At 40.5% G+C, this 27,832-nt stretch overlaps 2 protein-coding genes across 2 annotated transcripts in view; both read right to left on the bottom strand.

Annotated features, from left to right (window-relative positions):
- LOC127369744 (potassium voltage-gated channel subfamily B member 2-like) overlaps positions 1-9,606 on the bottom strand; it is a 29,574-nt gene extending 19,968 nt beyond the window's left edge. Inside the window, exons 1-2 of the mRNA XM_051411413.1 lie at positions 9,128-9,606; positions 5,619-6,404 (exon numbers count right to left, since the gene is read on the bottom strand). Coding sequence (XP_051267373.1) covers positions 5,619-6,203 — 585 coding nt within the window. The 5' untranslated portion in view covers positions 6,204-6,404; positions 9,128-9,606. The remainder of the gene's footprint in view (positions 1-5,618; positions 6,405-9,127) is intronic.
- Positions 9,607-15,625: 6,019 nt separating this feature from the next.
- Positions 15,626-26,519, bottom strand: dnajb6a (DnaJ heat shock protein family (Hsp40) member B6a). The gene is made up of 8 exons (XM_051411923.1): positions 26,354-26,519; positions 24,105-24,211; positions 22,549-22,658; positions 22,327-22,392; positions 21,260-21,370; positions 20,984-21,124; positions 20,683-20,890; positions 15,626-16,564 (listed from the first exon to the last, which is right to left on the bottom strand). The coding sequence occupies exons 2-8, from the start codon at positions 24,167-24,169 to the stop codon at positions 16,459-16,461; spliced, it is 807 nt and encodes a 268-aa protein (XP_051267883.1). The 5' UTR covers positions 24,170-24,211; positions 26,354-26,519; the 3' UTR covers positions 15,626-16,458.
- Between the last annotated feature and the right edge of the window lie 1,313 nt (positions 26,520-27,832).

Raw genomic sequence — 27,832 nt, forward strand, 5'->3', positions numbered from 1 at the left:
TTACAAGGTCTGAAAGTGATAACTGAACTATTCAAGGTGAGCTGAATTGAAGTCACTGATGAAACTAAAGTAGATTTAATGTCAGCGGTAATGGGATTTGACAGAGGTGTTGGATATAAAGAAAAGGTGATGTCACTGTTTTACTGAAAGTCAGGAGTTATATTTAGATTAGTGTGAACATAACATCAGTGCAGATTGTAGTAAATGTATTGAAAACATGCAAAGGTAATATTTACTGGCTCCCTCACAGCTCTGAACATGGAATCATATTCATTCATCATATTGTAAAAGTGTGTCACCCTTTCTGTGTATTGCTCTGCTGAGGCTCACTGTTGGAGAGTGCAATATTTTATATTATTAATTTACCTCAAACTTGACGTTTGTATATATTTATTAAAGACAGAATCCTAGTTGCTGCTTACATTCTTTGAGATCTCCCTCAAACAGCAGAGCCAATGGCTGCTCTCAATACGACATGAGCTCCTATGTCTCTAATTAACACAAGTTGTTTTAAGGATTGTGTCTCGTGATCAGTTTTAGCTGGGTGTAATTTTCATCTAACCTGTAACATTTATGGATTCATAGGCTGCAGAAAAAAAACCCTGCTAGTTTGCAGCCTTAGTTGCGCTTACCAGGAGATTACCCTGAGGCACCAGGGGTATTTCCAGATATTTTTTTACTAGGGGGGGACAAGTCAGGCACTGACTTATGCAGGGGTGGCATGAAGTATGTGTCTCAGCTTTCCAGTCATTCCCAATCTATGTAATCCCAAAACTGTTTATGGGCCACAGTGTGCAGAAATATCAAAAAATCAAGTCTGACCTAAACTGCATGGGATTAGTATAAAATAGGGAAGTCTGGGAGACTTGTAGGTACCCACAAAACCCATTTTCATTCAGATATGTTGAGGTCAGAGGTCAATGGATCCCTTTAAAAATGGCCATGCCAGGTTTTCCATCGCCTAAATTTAGCACACAAATTGGGGGGTTATTTAGCCACCTTCCCCACATGGTACCATGACATGGTACCAATGGTTGCCTTAGGTCACCTAGTTTCATATGATACCAGTATCATTACTCTAGCTTTAAAACGGGGCCCACTACAGCTCCTAAAAAACAGTGCGAGTAGAAGAGGGAAGGTTAATGGGGTGGTACTTGGTTTTGCTAATCAGATTTCAGGGACAGGCAGTGCCAACCCAGGCCCCCCATTGGGACATGCCTCTGAGGGGCACACATGTGAAGTATGAATTTTGGGGAGAAATGACGCAATTACCAATTTTGTGGGAGTAGCAGAAAAGTAACATAACAAGTACTGCAACTACTTACTGTTGACAAGGAGTAATAACTAAATGAATAATATTACTTTTGAAAAGAGTAATATATGAATGCAATTCCCTGAGAGACTGGGCAGCTTCCTCTCCTCTCCTCGCCTCTCCTCTCCTCTCCACTCCTTACCACTCCTCTCCTCTCCTCTCCTCTCCTCACCACCTCTCCTCTCCTCTCCTCTCCTCTCCTCTCCTCTACTCTCCTCTCCTCACCCCTCCCCTCCCCTACCACTCCTCCTCCTCTCCTCTCCTCTCCACTCCTTACCACCTCCTCTCCTCTCTCTCCTCCTCTCCTCTCCTCTCCTCTCCTTACCACCCCTCTACTCTACTCTCCTCTCCTCTCCACTCCTTACCCTCCTCACCTCCTCCCTCTCCTCTCCTCTCCTCTACCACTCCTCTACTCTACCTCTCCTCTCCTCTCCACTCCTCCTTACCCTCTCCTCTACTCTCCTCACCCTTACCTCCTCTCCTCTCCTCTCCTCTCCTCTCCTCTCCTCTCCTCTCCACTCCTTACCACTCCTCTCCTCTCCTCTACTCTCCTATCCTCTCCTCTCCTCTCCTCTCCTCTCCACTCCTTACCACTCCTCTCCTCTCCTCGCCTCTCCTCTCCTCTCCTCTCCTCTACTCTACTCTACTCTCCTCTCCACTCCTTACCACTCCTCTCCTCTACTCTTCACATGATTCATGATTCACAAACTATAAAAAGTCAGGTGTCTTCCTGTAACACTTTGTATTCCTTGCAGGACTTACAGTAGCATGAGTAGAGTATTCAGCAGCAACAGTCAGATGTGCTGCAGTCTCATCATTAGTGACGGACTAATGCTCTGCTCAGATTGTGTTTTCAGGAGCTGTCTGTCTGCCTGCTCTGCTGCAGATAATAACAGTAAGCTCAGCGTGGAAAACAAACTTTCAAATTATGTTTTAAAGCTTGCAGTGTGTACTACTACACAAAGTCAAGAGGAAAACAGTCCTTTGACAATTTGCAGCATGTCATACACACTAAACACACATGCACACTAAGCTTATCTCACTGTTAATCCATATTTATTTATTCAGAAAACAAATGATGTCATTTTTTTCATCAAATGGAAAAACCTTTCCCCTTACCAAAATCCTTGAACTTATCCCAAAAAACAGAAAATGTCACTGAATAGATATTGTTGTTTTGTTTGTTACAAAAAACATTTTGCCTTCCTTTCTGTAGGATGTAAAATAGACAAGAGGGAAACTTCAATACTGTTACTTAAGATATGTATATATATGTGTATATATTAGTGTAATGGAAATTTGTGAAATTTGTTGAGTATATCTCTTTGAGAATATAGTTGAAGTTTTGGAACATCATTAATCTACCCACTTGAAGGTCCAGTGTGTAACATTTAGAAGGATCTATGATAAGAAATGGAATATAATATTCATGAATATGTTTTGATTCTGTGGAATCCGCCATGTTGGATTGCCATGTTTCTACAGTAGCCTGGAAAGGACAAACTAGACACTGGCTCTAGATAGGGGCATTCGAGTTTCACAGTCACTGTAGTTTCTCCTTTGTGCTTAGAAGGGGAGGGTGAAGCCATCAGCAACTTCACCACTAGATGCCTTTAAACCCTACACACTGGTCTTTTAATCTAAGTATTTGGTGTATATTTAAGATTGTCACTATAGTATTTTACTTTTCCAGCTCCATCTATGTAATCTAGAGGCTATCAAAGTGTAAACTGATGTTTGGACTTCCTACTACATGCACACTGGAATAATTGGGAGAATATTACAGACTGGATCTTTGACAGATTTTATTTTATTTTTACATTATGTAATATGATATACAGATCTGGATACATTACCATAAACTTGTATACCATTGGATCTCTCTGGATACAGTTACTTTTTGTCCAGTAGTAGGGAATATGATTACAGGTTACAGACTTAGAGCTACTCCCTATTTATGTGAGCTGGCCTCAAACCGTTTGCCTGATGAAGATCTAACACTGAAACCTTGCCTATCTTAAGGTAGATGGTGTAAGGATTTAATATGAAATTTGTGGGTTTTGAAGAAGCACATCCCACACACACACACACACACACACACACACACACACACACACACATAAAGTCTAATGTGTGAAACCATCAACTGCATCCCCACTCTCATTTCATCCTCCATCAAACAACTCTTCATAAGTAAATTGTGGTGCAATAAAGATCAGATCCACTGTAGACAGCCTCATGTTATCGCTCTTTGTCCTGACAGTATCTACTAACACTGGGGCCCTGACCTGGAGGTTACCATCTCTAAAGAGAGATCAATATGAAGGGCTACAAAGTGGTTAATGGGATTAAAAAGAAAACACACACTCTGTTTATTTTACAAAATGTAGTCTGTTGGCTCTTCCTGGACTTTAGGAGAATTTATAAGACTATTAACAGCCAAATGACCAAAAACAAATCCGGATAATCCTCAGACCTGACTGGCAGCAGTTATAAGGACTATTTCATTAGCAGAAAGTATTTCCAATAAAACGTGTTCACTATCCACACTAATAGGGACACTGCTTCTGGATTAAATGTAATTTTTCTCTCCATTGTACTGACAGAAGTCTTTGAAATCTTGAAACCTGGATAAATAAACTATCTACACAAATAAATACTGCTAGAGGTTTGATTGTTTATTTAACAATTTGGGTGAACTGACACTTTAAACATAAATCCCCACTACCTTTCCACTAGTGAGGACTACAGTGCTAACACGCAGCAGTAATCCCTCCTTCTCTCCCTCCTCCTCCTCCTCCTTGGCGTCTCTGTACTCTGCAGGGGAAGGAGGATTATGGTCCTGATGGCTCTCTAATGGCCTCTGATGCTTCTGCATGGATCTACATGAGGCTGCTAATCACAGAGGCAGAGCAGGAGGAAACAGACCTGACTTCATCTGCCATCTCAGACCAATTTCCAGGGGTGATTGGGACTGAATGCACCTCAGAGCAGAGTTATTATAGTCTCTGTATTTTTCATTAGTTTTTATTAAGAGTTTAGTTTCAGTTCGTTTCCAGAGTGTGTTTGCTCATTTCTGTTTTTAATTTTTTTTAAATTGTTTTATTGGTTGGAAATGATGACTCTGTGTTGTACTAAACTTTGACGTGCAGTTATTTCAGTCACAGTTATGATTAGGGACCCTAAGTATTTCTGCCACTGTTTTCTTTTTTCCAAGTGACGGATGGTGAAGCATTTACAAAGGTTTACTTTGTGAAAGTTTGATGAGCAAAATGTATTCAAAATACCAAAAGTAAATGAACAGACCCTTTCAAAGTGTTATATAACTATGACTTTATATTATTCAATTATTGTTGTTGATAGATTAATGTGAAACCAGCATGTTTCTATAGTAGCCCAGAATGGACAAACCAAACACTGGCTTTAGGTTGTAATCTTCAACTACCCCTAAATCCTACACACAGGACATTTAAAGTAGTATATGATTGAAGTGGTGATATTGTTGTTTAATCTGTAATGATGCATCACATTTTATAAGATCATTATATGTTTTGGACGGTAGTTTAGTGACTAAAATGGAAACATTCAAGAAAGCACTAACACCCCTGTGTAAACACTGTACTATTGTAGGAATCACATTCTGGCTCAGTTTTACTCTGTGGATGGACCTTAGATAATAATAATAATACATTTTATTTTTTTTTAAAAAAGCGCTTTTCTGAATACTCAGAGACACTGTGTTCCCCGTCACAAATAATTTTTATGCAACTTCCTGGTTGAAATCAAAGATTCTCATTGTGCATGCTTGTCCACCAGCTGCAAGGACAGGTGAGCATGTGTGCAGAATCCAGACCAAATGCATGGTACTGTAAATCGATTTCCCAATCTCTTCCTAATGTCTCCTTTCTACTACTACTAAAAAACAGTGAGAAAAATCTATGAGCAAAATCCCTGGTATGGATCAATCCTCAAAAACACTGGATCCTACATTTCCCATAATGCAACCCTATAACATATTTTCAGTTTAGACCCTTCCTACCTGGTAAATACCCACATCTATCACAATCCACACTTCCAGGTTGTAACACTTTATGTTATAAATTTCTAGTTTCAAGATAATGAGATATCACTGTGACTCAGTGGGGCGAACCATAACCAGTAAGCTGAAACCTCATGAACAACAAATTGACTTTACCATGAACCAGAACATGTTTCCAACCTATCCAGGGCCATTTACTGTCTTTCCTACCATTTTAACGGCATTCTTTTTAAAATGTGTGTTCACAGTGCGTGCAGCTGTTGTTACCTTTGCAGCCACAGATGAGCTGGGCTTCTCCAGCAGATCCCAGAGCTTCTGTCTCTTGTCGGGACAGCAGCCATGCTCCTCCTCCTCACCGTCCTTGTCCCTGAGCGTCTCCGCCTCCCTCCTCAGCTCCTCATTCATCTGCTCCTTCTTCTGGTGGTACCGCGCCTGGCAGCATGACTCCAGGTAGATCTCGTCGATCCCCCAGTAGTCGAGCTCCTGGCCAAAGGACAGGGCACACATCTCCTCCATCATGTGCAGCTTCCCCGTTCGGTAGAAGTTGAGAATAGAGGAGAAGGCCACTGGGTGCCGGTCAAAGAAGTACTCATTGTCAGTGAGGCTGTAGTCGTCGCAGATCTCCAGCAGCGACTCATGAGTGTTGCAGTCTCTTAGCCGTCCTAGACGGGTTCTGGGCAGCCGGTCCAGCGTTCTCCACAGGACTTCATGCGTGAGACCTCCGACATTGAGCCTGACCCGCCGTGAGCGGGCCTTGATGCGGATAATGTCGATGGGCTCTGGGGGGAGCACGGGGCCTGCGACGGGCCGGGGGTTGACTTTGGGTGTGCTGAAGCTCACTCTGTCTGTCATGTTTGCAATGCGTGCTGCTGTCTCACTGTGGGGGTGGCTCTCCTCGGTCAGAGGTTGTAGTGGTGTGTGTGTGTGTGTGTGTGTGTGAGTGTCCGGAGCTTGTGAGCTCAGAGAGATGATGGTGGTGGTTGAAAGGGAAGGCTTGCCCACCAAGCTCACCTGGCTGTGTTCAGACCACTGTAGTCCTAGTTTGATCCATGGCTGGAAAAACAAGACACAGTACAGTTATACAATTCTGAGTCTGATTATATAATCCTCCTAATCGACCTTTAGAGCCTCTTCAGTGACTACTATCAACATCTGTAAAGACCATAAGTTATACAATGACAGTAGAAAACAAAAACCTCCCTGTGTCATCATGGCCAGATGAATTTGTTAAGGGGCAATAGATAAGCTGCTGGGCCCCTATTTATCTATTAATTTATTCTGACTATATCCTGAAGGATATAGTGAAAGTTTCAGCAAATGTGACAAAAGGTTTTTTTTTTTTTTATAAAAGTTACCTACTGCTGCTTTAACAGATCATCTGTTAAGTAATGGTAATTCATACATGAATTGATATGTGACCAAACAAGCAGGATTCCAGTTACATAAAAGTTTATTTCAGAACCATGCATTTGCTCAGCCACTCTCAACAAATAGCTTCCTATTTGTAGGAGAATATACCCAATGGTATTTTTGACACATAATGGACAAATTTGAGGAGAATGATAAGACATGTTTAAGCTCCACTGCTTTCAACAACACAAACACAATGGGGGTAGGGTTAGGGTTTTTCATTTTTTTTAAGGCTGAGAAAATGCAAGGTCTCGAAAAAATGTATGAAGTAACTGTAACTTAACATTCCTCAACTGATGAGCTCTTAAGTGTGATCCAATCACAAGAAGTTGTTAAGTGAATGATTTGTACCCTTATTATAAAGTGTTACCAATTCATTTTGTCCATAGAAACTTAACTTCAACATGAGAAGCGGTGGATCACACCACCAACACTTCAAGAAACATTCAACCCTATCCTTCCAGTGTGCTGCTATACATTTACTATAAACTATACAAAAAAGGTAGCACCGCTCACATTTTACCGTCAGCAGAGTGTTTGAACGCAGAAGCTGTGCAAAACATGTCAGTATTTTCCAATGATAATGTGAGCCAAATAAATAAGAAAAATTTGCTGGACTTGAACCTTTTCATATTATTGGGAATTTGGGTTTAGCATTCCACTGAGATTGTTGAAGCACAGCCTCGTTTTCCAGTACATTAACTATGTTATGCAACATATAAGTACAAAACTGAAATAATGAAGCAACTTGATTTTTCTCCATGACAGGGCCTCAAGATCAGATAATGCAGCAGGGTCTGATCACTTAACATTGTTCTTTAGGACTGCATATTTCCAAGCACATGTTCAATTAAATTAGCGCAAACAGTGAGCCTACAGCTTTAGGGACACTTTCTTTCTTCCATTTCTTAAGGGAATGGTCCGATTAGGCTTGCCAGACGTTTCTAGCAAGAAATATGTAGGATCCTTAATTATTCATTACTTTTCATAATCTGAACATGGTGGGCAGAGTGATACTTTGCGCAGGAAGTCAGCCAATCAAGGGAACTATTTTGCATCTAATCAATACAGCACAATAGGTTTCTGCTTTTGGCACGCGGCCCACCATTAAGTTTCAGTTTTGGCCGTCCAAGGGAAAAAGTTTTGGCAACCTGTTTTATGGGGTCAGTAGGGGACCCAGCAGCTAATTTTTGCCTGAGTCGCGTTTGCAGGTTAACATGGTTGTGATAACTGAACCCTTAGAAGAGCAGCAGGGGTCAGATCTACTAATCTACTCAAATATCAATACACATGGCAATTTCTTATACTCCACTTCAGAGTCAGATTATTCAGAGGTAATAAATGTGTCTAAGCCTGAACATAAAATACAGTTAGATAATTTCTGTATACACTGACTGTACATATTAGCCAGAAACCATATTATTTAGATTCAGTGGGTAGCAGACCCAACACAGAGTGTTACAGAGTATATATTGGAGATGTGATACATTGTGATAAACCCAAAGGAAGTTTGGTATTTTTAATTAGAAAGAATCCTCTCATTAAATCCCTAAATAACGAAACTGCAAATCTTTTCTTATGTAATGAATACAAATTTGGAATTTTAATCCACTGTCAGAGAATGAGTGGAATCTAAACTGCATTTTTTTCTTCCTTGGAAGCCTTTCTCCTCCTGGACCATAAAGGCTTATGTTGCCATTAGAAGTCCTATGACTGCGGGACCTTTATCTTATTGTGTAATGGAGTTCCACAAATCCCAGTAGTGGCATTAGGCTTCGTCTCCCCTGGCTCAAGTCTGCCTTAGTTAATTATAGCCTGTCTATCTTCTCCTGGGACACTCACAGGACACAGGGCTACGTCAGGAACCGAGCTGCGACGTCACTCAGCTACTAAAAAATCCCTCTTATATTATTTTATCCTTCAGCTCTGACATAAAGTCATGTCTGTGACATTTGATGTGTTCAATTTGAAATTAAGATGATTAATAACTTCACACTTTATTTGTGGGCTTTATTAAACAAGTGACAGTCTTTATTATATATTATATATTAATCATTAATCAATGACTACATAGCCGATTTTTTCTCGGCACTTTCTTTATCAAACCAGAACAAACAACTGCGGGGACAGGTTGGATCTGGATCCTAGAATAAGAGTCCAAAGTGAGAGCGTCCACTTCGTTGTCGAGAGATTAAGGACACTCAGGCTTAACCCGTGATTATAACCAAACTAAGTTTAAAATACAAGGTAGAAAGTGGATAGAAAGCATACACACCAACAGAAATTACATTCGTCCCCCCTCCAATTAATGCCATCAATGGTAGCACATACACAGTTTGAATGAATTAAACCTCCGTGTGGCTCACCTCTGTGCAAACTGCTGATATTTCGGAAAAGCCGAACTCTTGCCCTTCCAGGAGGTCCCACCATAGCACCCGGTTACTTATCTGAGCTGTTTCGCCTTCCCTGCGGTCGCCGATTCACGAAGCCTCCCGAGAGCACCGCACAGACCGCTGGACATCCACATTTTGGCGAAAAAAAGAAATAAAATAAGAATATAATGTATCAGCGCAGGAGAGGAAATGTCCCGGGAAGTGTGTCTGCAGCAGCGGTGAGCGCCATGAGGAAAGCCACAAGGAGAAGAAGTGTGAACCGGATGGCCCGGAGAGCTGTACCGGCACCAAGGAAGAGAAAGAATAAAGGGATGAGAGAGAGAGAGAGAGAGAGAGAGAGAGAGAGAGAGAGAGAGAGAGAGAGGTAATTGGATTGAGGGGTTCAGCACCAAGGACAGCTCCAGATCAACAGCTTGTTTCAACCTGAACTCCTGCTGCTGCTGATGCTCACATTCTTCTCTTTCATACTTTGTCTTTTGGGGGCCCTCATGAGGGAGACAGTTCACTGGAATCAGCGCTAAAAATCCCCCCGGTTGCCAGAACTTTACTGCAATAAATACGGTACTATTACAGTAAAAGGGCATTAGTATTGTTGAATTTAGGTTGCAGTTTTATTCCATATTTTACAGTATAAATGCAATTTGTTCTTTTTTTATTACCATCAATAGAAGCAGTTTTTGCCATAAGATATGTCAGTGGTTTTCTGTGCAATTTACAGTGTGTAATATAAAAAAATACTTTATTCCGTATACATTCCTTTAAAACTTGACGTAAAAAAAACAAAATTCTTGTTCTTGGCCCCAAAAACCTTAGAGACTCACTGTCTAAAGATATAGTTACTCTAGATGGCATTACCTTGGCCTCTAGCACCACTGTCAGGAATCTTGGAGTTATCTTTGATCAGGATTTGTCATTTAACTCCCACATAAAGCAGACCTCTAGGACTGCCTTCTTTCATTTACGTAATATTACAAAAATTAGACACATACTATCACAGACAGATGCAGAAAAACTAATCCATGCATTTGTTACTTCAAGGCTGGATTACTGCAACTCTTTATTATCAGGCTGCCCCAATAAGTCCATTAAAACGCTCCAATTAATTCAGAACGCTGCAGCACGAGTACTGACAGGAACTAGAAAAAGAGATCACATCTCTCCTGTACTAGCTTCTCTGCACTGGCTCCCTGTAAAATGTAGAATAGAATTTAAAATCCTCCTCCTCACCTATAAAGCTCTTCATGGTCAGGCCCCTTCATGTCTTAAAGAGCTCATAGTACCCTATTACCCCTCTAGAACACTACGTTCTCTGAATGCTGGGCTACTTGTGGTTCCTATAGTCTCTAAAAGTAGAACAGGAGCCAGAGCCTTCAGTTACCAAGCTCCTCTCCTGTGGAACCAGCTTCCAGTTGTGGTTCGGGAGGCAGACACCCTCTCCACATTTAAGAGTAGGCTTAAGACGTTCCTCTTTGATAAAGCTTATAGTTAGGGCTGGCTCTCTCTCTGTGTCCCTCTCTCTGTCTCTGTCTCTGTCTCTCACCCCAACTGGTCGAGGCAGATTGCCGACCACCTAGAGCCGGGGTCTGTCCGCTCACTGATGTGGTGTTTCAACCGTACCAGGACCCCAGTAAAGAATATTGGGCATGTTTCAAGACTTATTCAAGGATTCAAGGTTATTTGTCACTTACAATGCAGGGTTGTATAATGAGAGTCAGATTTCAGTTCCCTTTATGCTACTTGTAAAACAAAAAATACATGTATACAAAAATGATTTAGGCCACAGAAATCATAAATATATGTAGTATGAATTGAATCTGTCTTTAAGTCTGGAGGAAGCTTCTGTACCTCTTCCCAGAATGCAGCAGGGTGAACAGGCTGGGGTGGGTGCTGTCTTTTAGTATCCTTTGGGCTCACCTCACCAATATCACTGATGCTGGGTAGCTGATGACTTATTAATGAAGGCATGCAGACTTGTTGCAGTTCTGTGATGTATCAGGAGGTGGCAGCAGGTGGACAACTGCTCATAAAATATCCCATCAGTCAGTGGGGTACTGACAGTAAGTGATGTGGAGAGCAGATATATGGTGTCAAATGCTGTCAAAAAAAATACACATTAATTTACATTCATTTTAAAAATAACTTGTAAACACATATAATTTAATGATCTGATATGGCCACATTTTAGACTCCGTGATAGGCTGAAGTTAAGCGAAAAAGACATGTATTTCCAAAAAGGTGTGAAGATACTAATGACACCTTTAGATATTTCTATTCAATGCTTTACTAATGTGCCACAACAATGTTTCTGAATTCAAATATCTGGCAAACATTAATATATGTGATTAAATCAGCATATATTTCTGCCACCCCTTTAAAGTCTCCATACCACCCTCTGAACACCCAATGAATGTTTCTCTAGTCAGGAGGAGGGGGGTGTGGGCAGGCAAACTCATTTGCACTAATGAGAATTCACATTTAAGAATTCAAATGAAACTGAACGCAAACTTAGGTGCTTTTGAAAGTTGATATTCACATTTTTCAGAATAATTATACTCACGTGTGCATTGTACAGCCCCCCATTCCCCAATAAATTAATTCAACGAAAATAATTTACCACCAGAATGTTATATGTTTGGCAGTAGGGAGAAGGTCATGAAACAGTATTCAGACCAGCCAATTTTACTTGAATATTTGGATTATAATGATATTCAATGCTGATGCAGTTTACTTGAATTGTTTATGTCACGTAACTAAAGCTCTCTGTGTGGGAATTCTTCTGACTTAATTGTGATTTGCTTATTCAGGCCCTCTGGTGGTTGCAGGGCCCTAAATTAGCCTCGAGCCACAGTTGTATTTTCTGCTGGGTTGAGTTTATTTTGCAAAGTAATTCATATTTCTTTACTTCACCACAATTGGTTCCACTCCTATACTCCCAAAGTCATTGCAAACATTCAGGGCCTGAACAAAAACAACCAATCAGAACTGAGAAAGATAGAAAGGATGCCTTGGGTTGGTGGCTTGATGAAATGGCGTTAGATGGTAGCGCCTGTATCTGGGATATTTTGGCTGCAATTTGTACAGTGGGAGGAAGTGGAGACAAGATGTCAATATTTTATATGTCAATGCTACTAACCAAGACAATAAGTGTAGCTTACAGGTAAGAATGCTACTCGTAGCTGCCCTCTGGTGGTCTGGAGTAGTAATAACTAGGCAAATTAGCAGAATCTAGTGTTGTAGTTACAGATCATAACTCCCTTGTTTCACCTTCTTCTTCCAAGTGCAAAGGAAAAACTAGGGTGGCTGCAAAAAGCCCCTATGTAGAGCTTGTAGTGTTTTCTCTTCTGGGGTACTGTGGAAACATGGTGGATCAACATGGCGGACTCATGAAAACATACCTATGAAAATGTTTTTCAATTTCTGCCAATAGATCCTCCTAAATGTTACACACACAAAAATTGCTTTGCCTAGTAACTTATTACTTTTATATGCAGTAATGGTAAAGTAATTAAATTACTATGAAAGAAGTATTTGTAACTGATTACTATTTTTAAGTAATTTGCACAACACTGGTCAGGATATAGGGAAAGTTTTAGCAAGTATAACAAAACGTTATTTTTATAACTTGTGTTGGTATGAAATATGAAGTGTTCACTTACATTCAGGATGGAGCAGTCATACTGCTGGCTCTGACTGAGACGATGTTGGTGTAGTGTTGAGTAAAACATATCTGAGCTGTTCATATTCTTCATGATCATCATGAGATGATGACACATTTACATAACGCACAGAGTGGATCTCACTGTAGCCCCCACCCCCACCCTGTGTGTTTCACTCCGTCTCCATTCAGACTAAGTGGATGAATTTTCATGGTGTCAAGCAGTGGAACAACCAGTGGCCAAGTCAGAGCTACTGTAGCTCATAATGTAACTGAGCTCCGACAGTGTTTCTGCCAGGACTTCTGAAGCCATACAATCTGTGATGTGATGACGGATCATTCTGATATTTGTCCTTAAGGGTTTTATTATGTTCACTTTATAACTTTGCTACAGAGTTAACTGTATAGGATAGTATAGTAAATCTGACATGAAATGAGGCACCCTGCAACCAGAGCCCAACCTGGGGACGTAGTAGTCAGACTTTTTAAGCTCTTGGTAAACCACGGAAAAAGATTTTTAAGTAGAGTATGTTTTTCTTGTGCTGTAAAAAAGCATTTTCCCCATCAATGTAAATTTAAAAAAGCTGAATAAACACACTGCTCTTGTCAGCCACAAAGCGGCACTGCAACACCCACTTTCTCACCTCAGCCATTTTACAAAGAATAACAAAATATTTAATTAACTAAAACAAAGAAGAACATTGTTTCTCTACCATCAGCCTCCATGTCGGACTATCAGCAGCCTCCTCCTCAATGAACAAGTACTGGGTGTGTTTCCCAGCAAAGAGCAGATGTTGCCCAGAACCTCAACCATGCACTTCATCTGCAGAAAAACAACCATCTGATAGTCTCAGTCCACAGGGAAGAGGTTTTTCCCAAATACATCATTGCAAAGGTCAGAATAATTTTCACATAGTTATAGACACAAAATCCCCTTGACTCACCGGTTACCAACCTGGGGGTCACCAAAGCTTCACAAGGTCTTCTTCATTTTAAGGTGTGTAAGAAAACTTTTAAAAAATCTAATCGTTGAAGAGCTGATAGACTAATAGAACAATGAGGAAAGCATTCGATTTGTCAAAAAAGAAGCATTACAAGTATGATGATGTATGATGTATGCATGATGGTTAAAAAAAACAAAATACAGAGAATTGCATAAAAAGTTCCTAAAAATATCAGGAAAACACAGGAGTTTACATCCACAGGAGTTTACATCCACAGGAAATGCTCAAAATTCCTCCAAATGGTTTGTTTTACACAAACATCCTGCAGTTATTGTGTTCACTGTACAGTTGATCTTACTTACTACTCAATGACAGAAATGGGGTCCCTTGAGGAAAAAGGTTAAGAAACACTGACTTACTGTATCATCATTAAACAGTCTGCAGTTAGTACAGTATGGTTTTGGAGTGAAGTCAAACGACCTCACAGCAATTCATCCATCCCCTTTCCAAAACTTCTCAGGGTCTGGGTTACAGGAAGGCCAGATCTCGTCCTCCCCCAGGTTCACTAGCTCCTCCCAGGGGACCTTAAACTGTCCCCAGGATGGATGGGACATCTTTGCAGCATAGTGTCTGTCCTGGTGTCTCCTCTCAGCCGGGGTTACCAAGAATACCTCCGCAAGGTGGCGTTGAGAAGGAACCTGGATCAGATGGTGAACCGCAACAACTAACGATGGAATTAGTGATTTTCACTCATGCAGCTTATAAAGATGAAACTGATATTTCAGTCAAGGTCTTTGTGAAGCTACTACAGTAAATATGATCCTGATTCACTACAACTGAACTGATTTTAATTATTAATCCAACAAACTGTTTTTCTTCCAGTAGTTCTATCTACCAGCAGCACACAATTTTCCTCCTATAGATATTTAGCTGCCTCATCTTGGAGTATGCATCCTATGGAGGCCCATTTCTGCCAAAGCGGTGGGGAAAAAAAGATTTTCAAAGTAATGAGAAACGTTCTCAATATTTTGATTTAGTATCTTAAAATAATGACTTAGTATCACAAAGTCATTATTTTTGAGACACAAGCCATGAAAGATTGTCTCATTCCTAGGGCACCAAATACAGGCGCTTTTGGACCCTGGAAATGAGACTCAACAATCAACGATCTTCCTAAGCATCTTTTTTTTCCCCCTTTTTTGGCTCTGATTGGTTGTTTTCATTCAAAGTTGTTTTTATAAATGTTACCTATTGCCTATTTTATGTCATACTAGCCAAAAAAGTACAAAGAATATGAAGGAAAATTTGTATTGGTTCCATGTTGCTTTGATTTTGTAGTTGTTACAGCATGATCAATACAATTTCTTTCCAAAAACACATTTAAAAGACACAGATCATTTTAATGCCTAAGATTCAGCTTATTGGATTATAGACTTTTTAAAGACCCCAAGGGCACCCTGTTTCCCATGATGACGGTCATGAAGGCTTGAACTAGAGTTGTTCCAGTATTGGATATTCCTCTGATACTGCCTAAACTGTGATATCAGGTATCGGCCAGTATGTGCGTCTGTGCGTCTGTGCATCTGTGCATCAATCAGATACCATGTCATTTATCAGGACCCCGCTACTTCCCAGTAGTGTCCTGTTCTCCATTTGTTCCCCAGGAGAGTGTCAAGACCTGCCTTACTCTGACTGTGAGGGTCAGAGTAAAGCTTTAACCTTAGCCAGGCCATACAACAATGATTGGTACATGGTATCGGCTAACACTCAAAGTTGAAGTATTGGAATTGGTATCATGAAGGAAAAAATGGTATTGGAACATCTCTAGTTAGAACATAACTTGCAAACTAACAGATCAGAGACCAGCCAAGATTTCAGTACCCTGAAAACAGGATGAAACTCAGATTTACTGGTTTACAAAGTACACAAAATTCCTTCCATATCCATATACCATTTATAGAATGCCTTCCATATTTGTGCATCATAATGCAGCTTTAACATTAAGACTCAACATCAACAGTACATGCATTATTAAATAAACAAAAAAAAAAAAAAACACATTGGTATTAGAACATATAAAATTGCATAACTCATCCTACCAGCATTAAATTTTTTAATAAAAAACAATTATGACTAAGAAGAGGTTAGACAAGCAGTAAACAGAGAGGGGAAAGGGGGTGCTTATGTTATTCCTACCCACTTTTAAAATAAAATTCAACAATTTATTTTTACTTTTCAGATGAAAACCAAAGTCATGCTTTGTTTTCTGAACACAATGTGTGTTGTCTGCGCACAGACTGACACACAGCGGAGTGCATAAAGAAAGTAACGGGAAAAAAAGGGGGAGGCGAGGGGGGGTCTTGTCATATACATCAGAACAACACTGTGGTCCCACACACTGAAACAATAACACCACCCTGAGCCAAAATATAAGGACAGCTCCAATTCAGAAATACATTAACAAAATGCATAGAAAAGTCTGCATCCAAATCCTCGGATTGGAATCGTAGGTTAACAAATGAGAGTCAGCAGGGAGAGGACATGGGGGAAATAAACACAACCTAAGTATGTACATCCAAACAACAGTAGAGCACTATTATTACATTGTTTTGTTGCTTTTTTTTTTCTTCCCTCTGATCCGAGCTCAAGTTTGTTGGTATGTTTGTGCTGAGGTAACACTTCTCCAGCAGAGGATGCTTCCGTCTTTACTTGTGTTCCAGTCGCAGGAGCTGCTCCTTACCGTTAATGGTTAATGACCGCAGCTGCCCGTCCTCCTCCACCTCCACCCGCTCCTGACCGTTCTCCACGATTCTGGTGGGAGAGGGGGTGAGGAAGATGAGAGAAAGGACAAATATACGAACTAAAAATGCTCTTGAGTTCTAAAGAAGTGGAAACTGTGAATTGAGGAATACCCTCTGAGTATGAAGATAATATAGTCTCCAAAGTCAAGCAAGGATCAAAACTTAATTTTTTTTACCAACAATAAAAAACAGCCAGCCCTACTTCTTCCACTGACCAAGCTAAGTTAGCTGTTGGGTGCTAATCAAAGTTACACAACGTTGCCAAGCAAATGAGTTCCTGCAATTGAACCATTTCTGTTGTGGCTCTATCGTTAGCTTCAAGCTGACACAGCCTGCATTTCTTCCTCAACACCAACTGGTGCTGCACGAACTGTTCAAAAAATCAGATTGTGATTGTGAGTAATCATTTTTGCATCACAATGTTTGTTTGTAGTTTATACTTAACGAACATGTTTTGTAGGCCAAGGCAATGGTGTTTGTCACACAGTTTACCTTCATAAAAATTTAATTAATTCAATTAAATTAGACCATATTGTGACTCCAATAACATTTAAAATTAAAAGCTGCAAGCAGCGTTGGGCGGGACCTCGCACTCCACGCAACTCGGGGCGTGCTGCGGCCGCGTTGCGTGCCGTCGTAACACGTGTGGACCACAACATGAAAATCTGCCGTTAATCAGCTCAAAATCGCCACGCAACGCTTACTTCCTGTTGCCGGTAGGTGGCGCTATCACGATGTCTTAATATTGTCATGTAGACAAGTTCAGGGCAGGACTGTTGTAACACATGTGAAGTTTCATTGAGATTGGACCACGTACGCTGAAGTTATGAGGACGTGTTCAGGGCGAGACTGTTACAGAATATATGAAGTTTATTGGAGATTGGACGATGCACACTGAAGTTATGAGTGCTGTTTTATGGCGAATCCGCTGAATTCGACAAGTTGTCACCGGCACGGTCATTTCACGTAACTCAGCTCAAATTCGCCACGCAGCGCTTACTTCCTGTTGCCAATAGGTGCGCCACCTATCACTATGTCTGAATATTATCATGTACACGTGTTCAGGGCAGGACTGTTATCAAACATTTGAAGTGTGGAGGCGATCGGACAATGTACACTCAAGTTATAGCGAATTTGTGTTTTGTGGCGGTCCATCAAAATTTCGAAATTCAACGCAACGCCACGGGCACGCCGTTTGACGGAATGTCGTAAATAGCACAACTTTTAATCATGTCTTTAGATTGCGCTGATTAAATTTGAAGTTGATCCGATAAATTCCCTAGGAGGAGTTCGTTCAAATACAAGGCGAAAAATCACAGAAAATGAGAACGGAATTCAAAATGGCTGAGTTTGATGCCAAGCCACGGACACGCCGTTTGACGGAATGTCGTAAATAGCACAACTTTTAATCATGAATGCCTTTAGATTGCGCTGATTAATTTTGAAGTAGATCCTATAAATTCCCTAGGAGGCGTTCGTTCAAATACAACGCAAAAACTTACAGAAAATGACCAAAAACATCTAAATGGCTGACTTTGATGCCACGCCACGGACTCGCCCTTCAACGTACATGCACAAATAGCACAACTTTTAATCAGGACCATTTTTTGAGTGTACTCACAAATTTTTAAGCATATCCGATAAATTCCCTAGGAGGAGTTCGTTCAAATAAAATGCAAAAAGTTCGCAGAAAGTGAAACTTTAAATCAAAATGGCCGACTTCCTGTGGGGTTTCGGGTATGGGTCCAAGAGGCTTTTTTGTACGTCCCGGCATGTTACACGTGCCTACCGAGTTTCGTACATATCGGTGAAACGTGGCGCCAGGGCTGCTGTTTTTTTATCCTGTAGGGGGCGCTACACACACGGCAAACACGATTTTTGGTATGTGAGCTTCAGGCACTACTCTACACGTGCCCTGTGAATTTCATATTAATAACTATTACGGTCTCCGCACAGTGATTTTTCATGCCAAAAGAGCGCCACCTAGTGGCGTATTTTTTTTGTCCTTTTTAAGTGAGCCTCAGGGAGCCATGGGGAAGCATCGTACCAAGTTTCATCTTAATCACACATACCGTTGTAGAGATATAAACTTCTTCATTTTAAAGAGCGCCACCTAGTGGTGATGGCCTTAAATTGTGCACGATGCTTAAGGAAGACATCTGGAACTATGCACCGAAGTTTGGTGTCAATTGGGCATACCAATGTGGAGAAATGGTCCACTTCCTTTTTTGACGAAAAATCCACAGGAAGTGCTAATTTTATTTGAAATACCAAATTCTTTGAATTACTTTTTTTTATGAGGGTCCTCAGATGCCATGTGAAAAATTTTGTGCGAATCGGACAAAGCGCATGGCAGGAACACAAAAAAGTAATTTAAGGACATTTTGTGCTCTAGAAAAAAAATTCTAGGCGAAAGTAGGCGGGGCTTACATTGTAAGATTCAGCTCTATTCACCGAACGCGTAGATACAAGGTTTTTGAATGTGCGACAAACTATGCAGAAGTTATTAGCCTAAACGCATTTTTTATGATAGTAGTGCCACCTAGTGGCCAACCCGAAAGCGACACATAGAATATCAAATTTTTCACCAGGCCTGACAACTTTGCCAAATAAAATTGACTTTTCGTATATGTTCAGGGGGGCAAAATCAGAGTCAAAGGCGCTAAAAATAATAAGAAACATAGCAAATACAATAGGGACCTTGCCGGTCGCTGGCTCGGTCCCTAATAAATAGTGCAACCCTAACACCAACTACATCACTGTGCGTGTCAAATGACAGCGGAAGAAGAACAGATTTTGCTGCTATTTCTAGGTCAATATAGCACACACATCACCATCAACACTGACTGGACATCCACATAAGAAATGTTGCCTTTAAAACTGGTTCATTGTTGTATTTGTGCATAATGAACCACAACCTGTAGTCTTTACATTAGTGTGACAGCCTTCCATTCAGAATACTATTAGTAATAGCTATTGTCAAAAGACGACATTCCTAACATTCCACGACCTAGTGTTTCAAATTTGTGTAGACGAACTGTTCCCTTCAGTTTTAATCTGAAACGCTGCTGAACAAAGAGGTTTCACTAATAACAGAGGATCTGTTGGATATATAACAAAATGCCTGTAAAATATAACCGTATTAGTTAAATGTACGGACCAAGGAGCTGGAAAATCCAAGGGTCTGGGAAAAGCTGCTTTCTATTGATTTTTTCGATCAATCAATAAGCTAGTTTCCAGTTTGGTTTGTGTTTCAGCAACACTGGATAGATTTTTTATAGAACTGTCAGCAGAGGGCCAGTGAGATTGTCTATCTACTAGAGCGCTGTCACCTTTACAAAGCTTGGATTTTCATTTCCAGTGAGGTGTGTACGACAGCTAAGGATAAATAAAATGTTATCATGCCAATCACTGCAATGTATAAAAACATATAAAGCCAAAGAGACCTCCATTAGTTTCTAATAGGGTATGAGAAATGATCAATTAAAATAATCACATTATCACAAACACTATTATTTTTGTGTTTTATTGTGTTTTCTCATTACCAGTTCGTTAAATATCAATGCTGGGAATGACGACTCAGCTTTCCTCAAGCCACCAACCCAAAGCACCTTTCTAGCTTTCTTGGCTCTGATTGGTTGTTTTCATCTGTGAATTCTTTTAAATGCCATTAGGAGCACTAGGAGGAGCCAGGGGAACCAGATTTTGTCTCATAAACTACTGTCAGGATATAGTGAAAGTTTCAGCAAATATGACAAAAAGTTAGTTTTATAAGTTACCTCCTGCAGCTTTAAACCCCAACCACTAAAAAGCAATGTTGTAAATGTAAATTGAGAGCTACGATGTTAGATGTAACAGGGACTCTGATAAAAACAAATGCAGTTCAGTTGTGGTTACATAAAAAAGTTAACTTTGTACCTCAGATTGTTTGCATATGGTGGTGTGTTCTTTATAATAATTATAGATTAAAAAAACTGCAATATATTGCTATGTTTAGAGTATCAAAGTATATAATCTAATATATTGAACCGTAACCCCTGTATCGTTATATGTATCGTTTCACCAGATCCAACAGCAGTCTGTCATGGCAGATGCCCGTCACTGTAATGTCCCAGTTTGAGTATCTACCTTTTAGTAGTGATCTTCCTGCCGTTGATGATCTTGGTGGAAGTGGATACGGAGCGGAAGTTGCCAATGCCTCCTCCTCCCCCTCCTCCTCCTCCTCCCCCAAAGGAGGTGGAGGAGAAAGAGGTGAAGCCCCCACCTCCCAGACTGCCCATGGTTGTCATGTGACCCATGTGACCCATGGGGCTCATGGGGCCAAAAGAGCCAAAGCCTGAGATAAACAGTAGGGACAGAGAGAGTATCATTTAATATTGTGTGTAATCTGTTTTTGTGCTTTACAAGGGAACAGGTTTTGGTGTTTTACCTGGGTCAAAAGGTGAGAAGCCAGCCCCAAAGGGAGGAAAACCAACAAAGCCCCCGTAAAACGAGCCACCTGTCCGGCTGCGATTTGCCCGACTTTGGTGCCGTCGGCCAAAGAATGGATCATCACTAAATGGATCTGTACCTGAGAGAACAGGACAGAAAACAAAATAATGAGTATTCAAGTAAATCCACAGTGGAGCAGGAAATGCTTCAGGCTCAAACTTTTGACAAAAAAATCCAAAAGCAGTGGTAGACACACTGAAGTAGCACGACTTACCAAAAAAGTCTGCAAATGGGTCTCTGCCACCGAAGAATTCCCGGAACACATCTTCTGGGTTGCGGAATGTGAACGGTTCGTGGAAATGGTCTCCGTTGTGGAAATGGCCCCCTGAAACATCATGTTAGTGTTGTCAACAGTGTAAATCTGGACCCAAACTGAATGTATACAATATTCCATACTGCTGAGTCACCAGTCCAGTCATCTTCTCCATCTGTTCCATTCAACAATTCAAACTACGGTTCTGCTGAATCACCCAGCAAAAAGCTATTCCTGACCATTTACAGGGCACGAACTTATAGATCCGGTGCAATATTGATGTAATGCCCCTTAGAAAATTAACTACCCACATGGCCGGTTTGCCCTGGTCTGAACTGGCCGTTGTGCCCCTAAATTTTTCAGAATTTTGTATTTGTGTAAGTGGCCTTACCTTAAAAATGACTTAATTCCAGGCCTGATCGAGGTGATTACACACTAATGAAAACATACCCATGAATATTATATTCTATGTCTGACAACAGATCCATTTAGAAATTAAATGTTACACACTGAAGCTTTAATAGGCTTCTTTTTTGACAAATTCAGGGTTTCCTTCTCCTTGTTCTATTAGCTCTTTGGTTGTTTTGACATTTCTAATCCGTGCTGAGACTGAAGGCTCTGATTCATTTGGTTTTCATCACATAAATGAATGAAATGCTGAGATATAGGCCAATTGAGAAAAAACACAAAAAACAGCCCATAAGGTGAGGTAGACAATGGCATGGGACCAAAGCCTGACTAATTTTAGGCCCCAAAAGTTAGTCACTTTACAAACAGGTTATGTCTGAATTAAAATCTGTGCTTCCATGGTAACAATCAACAAAACCTGACAACATCGAGACTGAGGACGAAAAGGTGGCTCAGTCTGTTACTGAGGAACAAGCAATGAGCAGTGAAATTTTCTCTGCCATCACTTCATCGCTGACTCGTCCCAATAAAAGGCCCAGGCTTTCTGAATGTCATGTTTGAACAGAGGAAACTGTTTAGGCTACTGGCAAGTTTGGAGCTTTTCTAAAAGGATCACCTACCTCTTCCTCCATTGTTCCCTGTCAGCCCCTCTTTGCCGTAGCGATCATATATGCTCCTCTTGTTGACTGGAAGAGGACAGTGAGAATAACAAGAGTGAGAACACGTCTAACAAGTCAGAAACCAGTGAAGAGTACATGAGATTTTGGTATCGGCTACTGTGCAGTGTTTCACTGCTGTCTGGGGTTTATTTGTAGGCTTGTACTGAGAGTTGGGATACAAACCATCTGAAAGGACTTCATAAGCCTCTGACAGCTCCTTGAACTTCTTTTCAGCCTCATCCTTGTTCTCTGGGTTTTTATCAGGGTGCCACCTCAGGGCAAGCTTTCTGTACCTGTACAAGGACGGAAGATGATGGCTGTTTAATAATAATTCAAGGTAATTACTCAAAGGTCCACGTCTGATTTTTATTCAAGGTCAGCGGTCCGGAGGAATTGGTTAAAACAATATGACATTTAATCACCTACATTTACAACACACTATCTATTTTACTTGTGTTCTAGAGAACACTGTAATTGTCTGTAATTTAGGGCTGTCCCTTAATAGTTGACTAAACCGTAAACCAAAGACTTTGTCCACCCACTTTTCATTAGTCGGATAGTTGCATGAAAACAAAGAAAAACGGGACCTGTGCCTTGTCACCGGGACTTAAGTTTCAGGGGATTGTTGCAACAAAGATTCACAGCGGCTCCTACCAGGATTATGACTCTGGGGCCGACGAAGACATGGCGAGTTTCGGAAAGGGACACAAGGTGTGAAACGGGAGAGGAATGAGTTTAAGTAATCAGGATCAACAGAGGACATATTTAGCAATGAATGAACAGCGAGGATACCAGGAGACAACAAAATATGACTGTTTCATTTCATATATTAAAAGATTGTGTTTATATGGAGGGATTATGTGCCAGATTATTCTGAATATTCAAATCTTTCAAATTTAAGTGTGGAGGTGGGTGTGGTTTACACTCAGCTGCAGGAGAGAGAGAGAGAGAGAGAGAGAGAGAGAGAGAGAGAGAGAGAGAGAGAGAGAGAGGTGTGGGGAAGGAGTTGATGATCTCAGCTGGTACTCATGGAGTCATCACTCTCACCTCTCTTAAGGCAGTAGTGTGCTGGACATGGAGGCCGACGCACAACAGAAGGGACAAGCGGAAGAAGGCTTCATGGACTTTTGAAGTGGGCTAAGTTGTATGAATAGTGTGTGGCAAAGAAATAAAGTTGTCTTGTTCATTAATCCCTGTTGTTGGTCTGTGTGCTGAGAGAACCCTCGGTAGTAGCGAGACTACATTGAGCACATTAAAATGAGGCATTTTCCAAACTTTCAAGACTTTCTATGAACCCTGAGGAGGTTAAAAACAAAACGTCCAAGGAGGTCTTGCATAACATCCAGAGTTTCAGAACCTAATTCCTGCTAATAAATTAAATGATCAAATTCAAACAAACAATAAAAACAGCTGCAACTAAAAAGACAGTGAACACAGGAAACGTCACTGTTTCACTCTCACCACTCTTCCCTTGCATGCTCTGTTAACTTCTCCTAAATTTCACACTCTTAAATCTTGAGCTTCACATTGATTTCTCCATTAGTGTGAGCTCACTCAGTTGTTCTGTTGTTAATGAAGCTCCATAAAAAGGTGACCAGCTAATAGGGAGTTACTCATTAGCTGTATGGCTGGCAGCCACAGCTTTTGGGGGACAACTAAGTGATGTAGCATTGCCGTGCAGACGTCTGCTGAGCTGTTTCAGAGCATTGCAGCTGAGATATAAAACTTCATCAACTCACGCCTTCTTTATGTCATCTGCAGACGCATCTCTCCGTACTCCTAAAATCTGGTAGTACTCCACCATGATGAGTGGATGAAGAGAGGAACTTCAGCAAGCTTGATGAACCTGAAAGGACAAAGAGACTAATGTGACATAGAATTATATCTGTCAGCAAACCCCAGCACAGCAATGATGTGACTGTCAGTACTATGAGCCACTCCGCTTAGAGTCCTGCATTAAACAGTCAAACCGTTTTAAGCAACACTTTTTGCTTGTGACCTTTTTCTAGCTAACCATTGTCTACTTGTGCCCACTTTATCACACATTACTTTTTTTAAGCTGCAGGAGGTCATTCTCATTAAAATAATCTATTGTCATATTTGCTGAAACTTAAAAACTGAAAAAATCTGGTTCCTCTGGCTCCTCCTAATAGTATTTGAAAGAATCCACCGGGCCTGAACCAAAACAACCAATCAGAGCTGAAAAAGATAGTTGATTGTTGAGTCTCATTCACAGGCTGTCGAATACAGACGCTGGAAATGAGGCTCAACAGTCAACTTTCTTCAAGCCAAGCATATTTCTTGGTTCTTATTGGTTGTTTTTGTTCGGGACCAGTGGATTCTTGCCAATGCCGTTAGAGGCACTAGGAAGAAAATTATATTTGTATAAAGGTTACCTACTGCGGTTCAAGACCATTCAGAATGCAATTTAAAACCTTTCCATGTGCATAGACAGAAATACACATGGTTATGTGTTTAACAAAGGGTCCTCTGTAGCTACTGGTATACAACAGAGCCTCTGGTACACTGAGTCAGTTTGAACTGGTCTAAAGCAGAAGCTTAAGGAAGACTACAGTAGACAATGAAGAGATTCAAGAAGCAAATTAGCCATTTTGACGGCTGGGTCAGTGTCCTAAAATCCTCCTGAATTCTTTGGTAGAGGTGCTGTGACTTTTATCATTTTATCAATCACTATTACTTTACTTTAGGACTGAAAAAAAATGGACACATTGTCTTTTGTGTGTCAGTCATTGTATATAAACCATTATTTTTCATTTCAAAATGTTCACTACTGCACAGTGCTCAAATCTCTCAATGATAACATACTATTTATGGATTCTTAAATTCCATGGAGCCCCATTCACTCCCTTTGTATATACTGTATATCAGAGATGCAACAAATAGTTGAATAGTCGTCAACTATTAAATGAATTGCTCATTCTCAAATGTGAATATGTTCTGCTTTCTTTAGTCCTCTAGGACAGTAAAGTGAATATCTTTGGGTTGTGGATAAAATGAGACATTACAGGACATCACCTTGGGGAACAATGATCTAACAACTAATCGATTATTGAGACAATGATCAGGAGATGAATTGATCATGAAAACAGTGGTACTGTGAAAATGCGCAGTGCTGCACACCTGGACCCAACATAAGCTCATTAAGATGGCAAGTGTATCAACTATTCGGAGATGTAGAGAACATTACAGCTTAAATGCATGACCCGTATGTTTGAGCCCACACCTCCAATACAGCCAGTACTATACATTATGGGGGAGATATTTTTCATATGATAATGTGAATCCCATTCAAACACTGGCAGCAGTCATACATCAATGCTTACAGCGATCACATGTATTTTCTTCTTCTATAATAGTGTTAACAGTACAGCAGCTGTTCTCAGCCAGAATGAGCCACTGGGCTCTCCGTTGCACTGATGCTGCGTACTGACATTATTCAGCTGATAGGAACAGTGGTAGGGCTGCTGGGCATGGACACACAACAACTATGTGTCTGTCTCCTAATTTATGGACTTGACGTGATTTTACATCGCTACAACGCTATAAATAGCATTAGTTTAAAGACATGCAAGACTACTAAAGCAATTAAGATGTCTGCCTTTAACGCCAGCTTTCTAACCCTGACCTCATTACACGCTGTTTCAGCTTTATGGGTGACGCTAGCTTGTTTATCTCTGTGACCCTGAACGGCTGCTGCTACCTGGCTAATATTAATGGATACCAAGAGCCAGGAACGATGGTGCTAACGGGAAAAGCACAGCTTTAAGATGCAGTATGTCCAACACATTTCTAATGAAGATTATAACCTCACACTGAAACTGTTTTGTTTGTGGCGGTAATTTAGCTGCTGCTGCTGTTAGCTGCGAGCCTTAGCGAACCTAACGTAAGCTTGTTAGAGCGGTATCTTAGCTCTGCTTAGCAGTAAACATCATTAGCCATATTAGCCGCAACTGTCGAAAACTCTTACCCAATTCAGCTGTCCGTGGTCTCAGCAGATATATGAAACAGTTACGTTAGAAAGTCCGTTGTTAAGGTTGTGACAGAAGCTAAATGGGTTTATTCATGTTCAGCAGTCTGCAGCTCCACAAATTAGACGCAACATCCTGTTTCTGATTTCTTCATCAGCCTCTTGTTGTTTATTGGCGGTGATTACAGCTCACAGGCGCATTACCGCCACCCACTGGACAAAGCAGGCTGTGGCAAAGGAAAAACATCAGTTCTCACAAGTGAAAGAATAAAATTAGTGGAAAAAAACGAAACCTTCGAAAAATTGATCTTCAAATAATGTTTCTTAACCTGTTTTTAAAGATGAATTAAAAACAATACTTTTAGGTAGTATTGAATATATATAGTACCATATGTTGTTGGTCACTGTTTTTTTTAAATATATATATATATTCATATATACACTTATTTCTCATATTGTGTATATATAGTACCATATGTTGTTGGTCACTGTTTTTGAATACATATATTTATATATACACTTATATCTCAACTATGTGTATGTACATTATTAGTTCAATGCCTATTTTGACCTATCTTTGCCCAGCTTTGTTGTTCTTGTTTTTAGCTGGATGTCCATCTTCCTGTAAGTTGACCAACTGGAGTCACATTCCTTGTATGTCAACACGTACTTGGCCAATAAAGGTGATTCTGACTATTACAGCATTCTATAAAACAGTCCAAAATTAAAGGCCTCTCTATTGATTTACTCATTGCTGATGGAGGATGCCCTGCCACTCCTCAGTCCCAGACAGTTCTAACTGACAGCTCCCAGCCTGCATCCCTGGCTGTCCCAGGCCACATCTGAATGTAGACTGATAGGAATCTATTGGAAATAATGGAATTAGTTTCAATTAACTGATACAATGAATTACACTTATGAATGTTCTGTGATGTTGTATGTATAGACCACATAATCTGCATTTACAGATACAGAGCATCTACTTTAAAAACTCATTCTTCATAATTTCATCATTATTTGCATAATGTATGGCATCTGCAGGTCGAGGCAGACGACCACCCACCTAGCGCCGAAGGATCTGTCCTAGGTTTCTGCCTTTTAACAGGCAGTTTTTCCTTGCCCTTGTCGCCAAGGTCTTGCTCATGGTGGTACTGTTGGGTCTCTGTAAATAATGCTATAAAGAGTTCGGTCTAGACCTGCTCTATTTGAAAAGTGTCCTGAGATAACTTCTGTTATGAATTGGCGCTATACAAATAAAATTGAATTGAATTGCACTGATTTCATTTTTCTCATTGCTATATGTTAACTCTGTTTTGATGACAGTCATAGCCAATAAAAGAATGCAACAATGAAAATGAAAATTCACTGATAAACATGCACAATGTGTTGCTCTTATAGACTTGATGTATTATGTATAACATATTTGGATACCCATGTTTTCATTTTGTGTGCTGCACAGTAGAAGTAGAGCAATTTGTG

Source organism: Dicentrarchus labrax, unplaced genomic scaffold (assembly GCF_905237075.1).
Source record: "Dicentrarchus labrax unplaced genomic scaffold, dlabrax2021, whole genome shotgun sequence".
Lineage (NCBI taxonomy): Eukaryota > Metazoa > Chordata > Actinopteri > Moronidae > Dicentrarchus > Dicentrarchus labrax.

What these genes read in the sequence shown, in the direction of transcription:
- dnajb6a (XM_051411923.1), bottom strand. Translation starts at nt 24,169, where the DNA reads ATGGTGGAGTACTACCAGATTTTAGGAGTACGGAGAGATGCGTCTGCA. An exon ending in TTATGAAGTCCTTTCAGATG is followed by an intron (nt 22,393 to 22,548) that starts GTTTGTATCCCA and finishes GTCCTCTTCCAG; the next exon opens with TCAACAAGAGGAGCATATAT. An exon ending in AGGGAACAATGGAGGAAGAG is followed by an intron (nt 21,371 to 22,326) that starts GTAGGTGATCCT and finishes ATGATGTTTCAG; the next exon opens with GGGGCCATTTCCACAACGGA.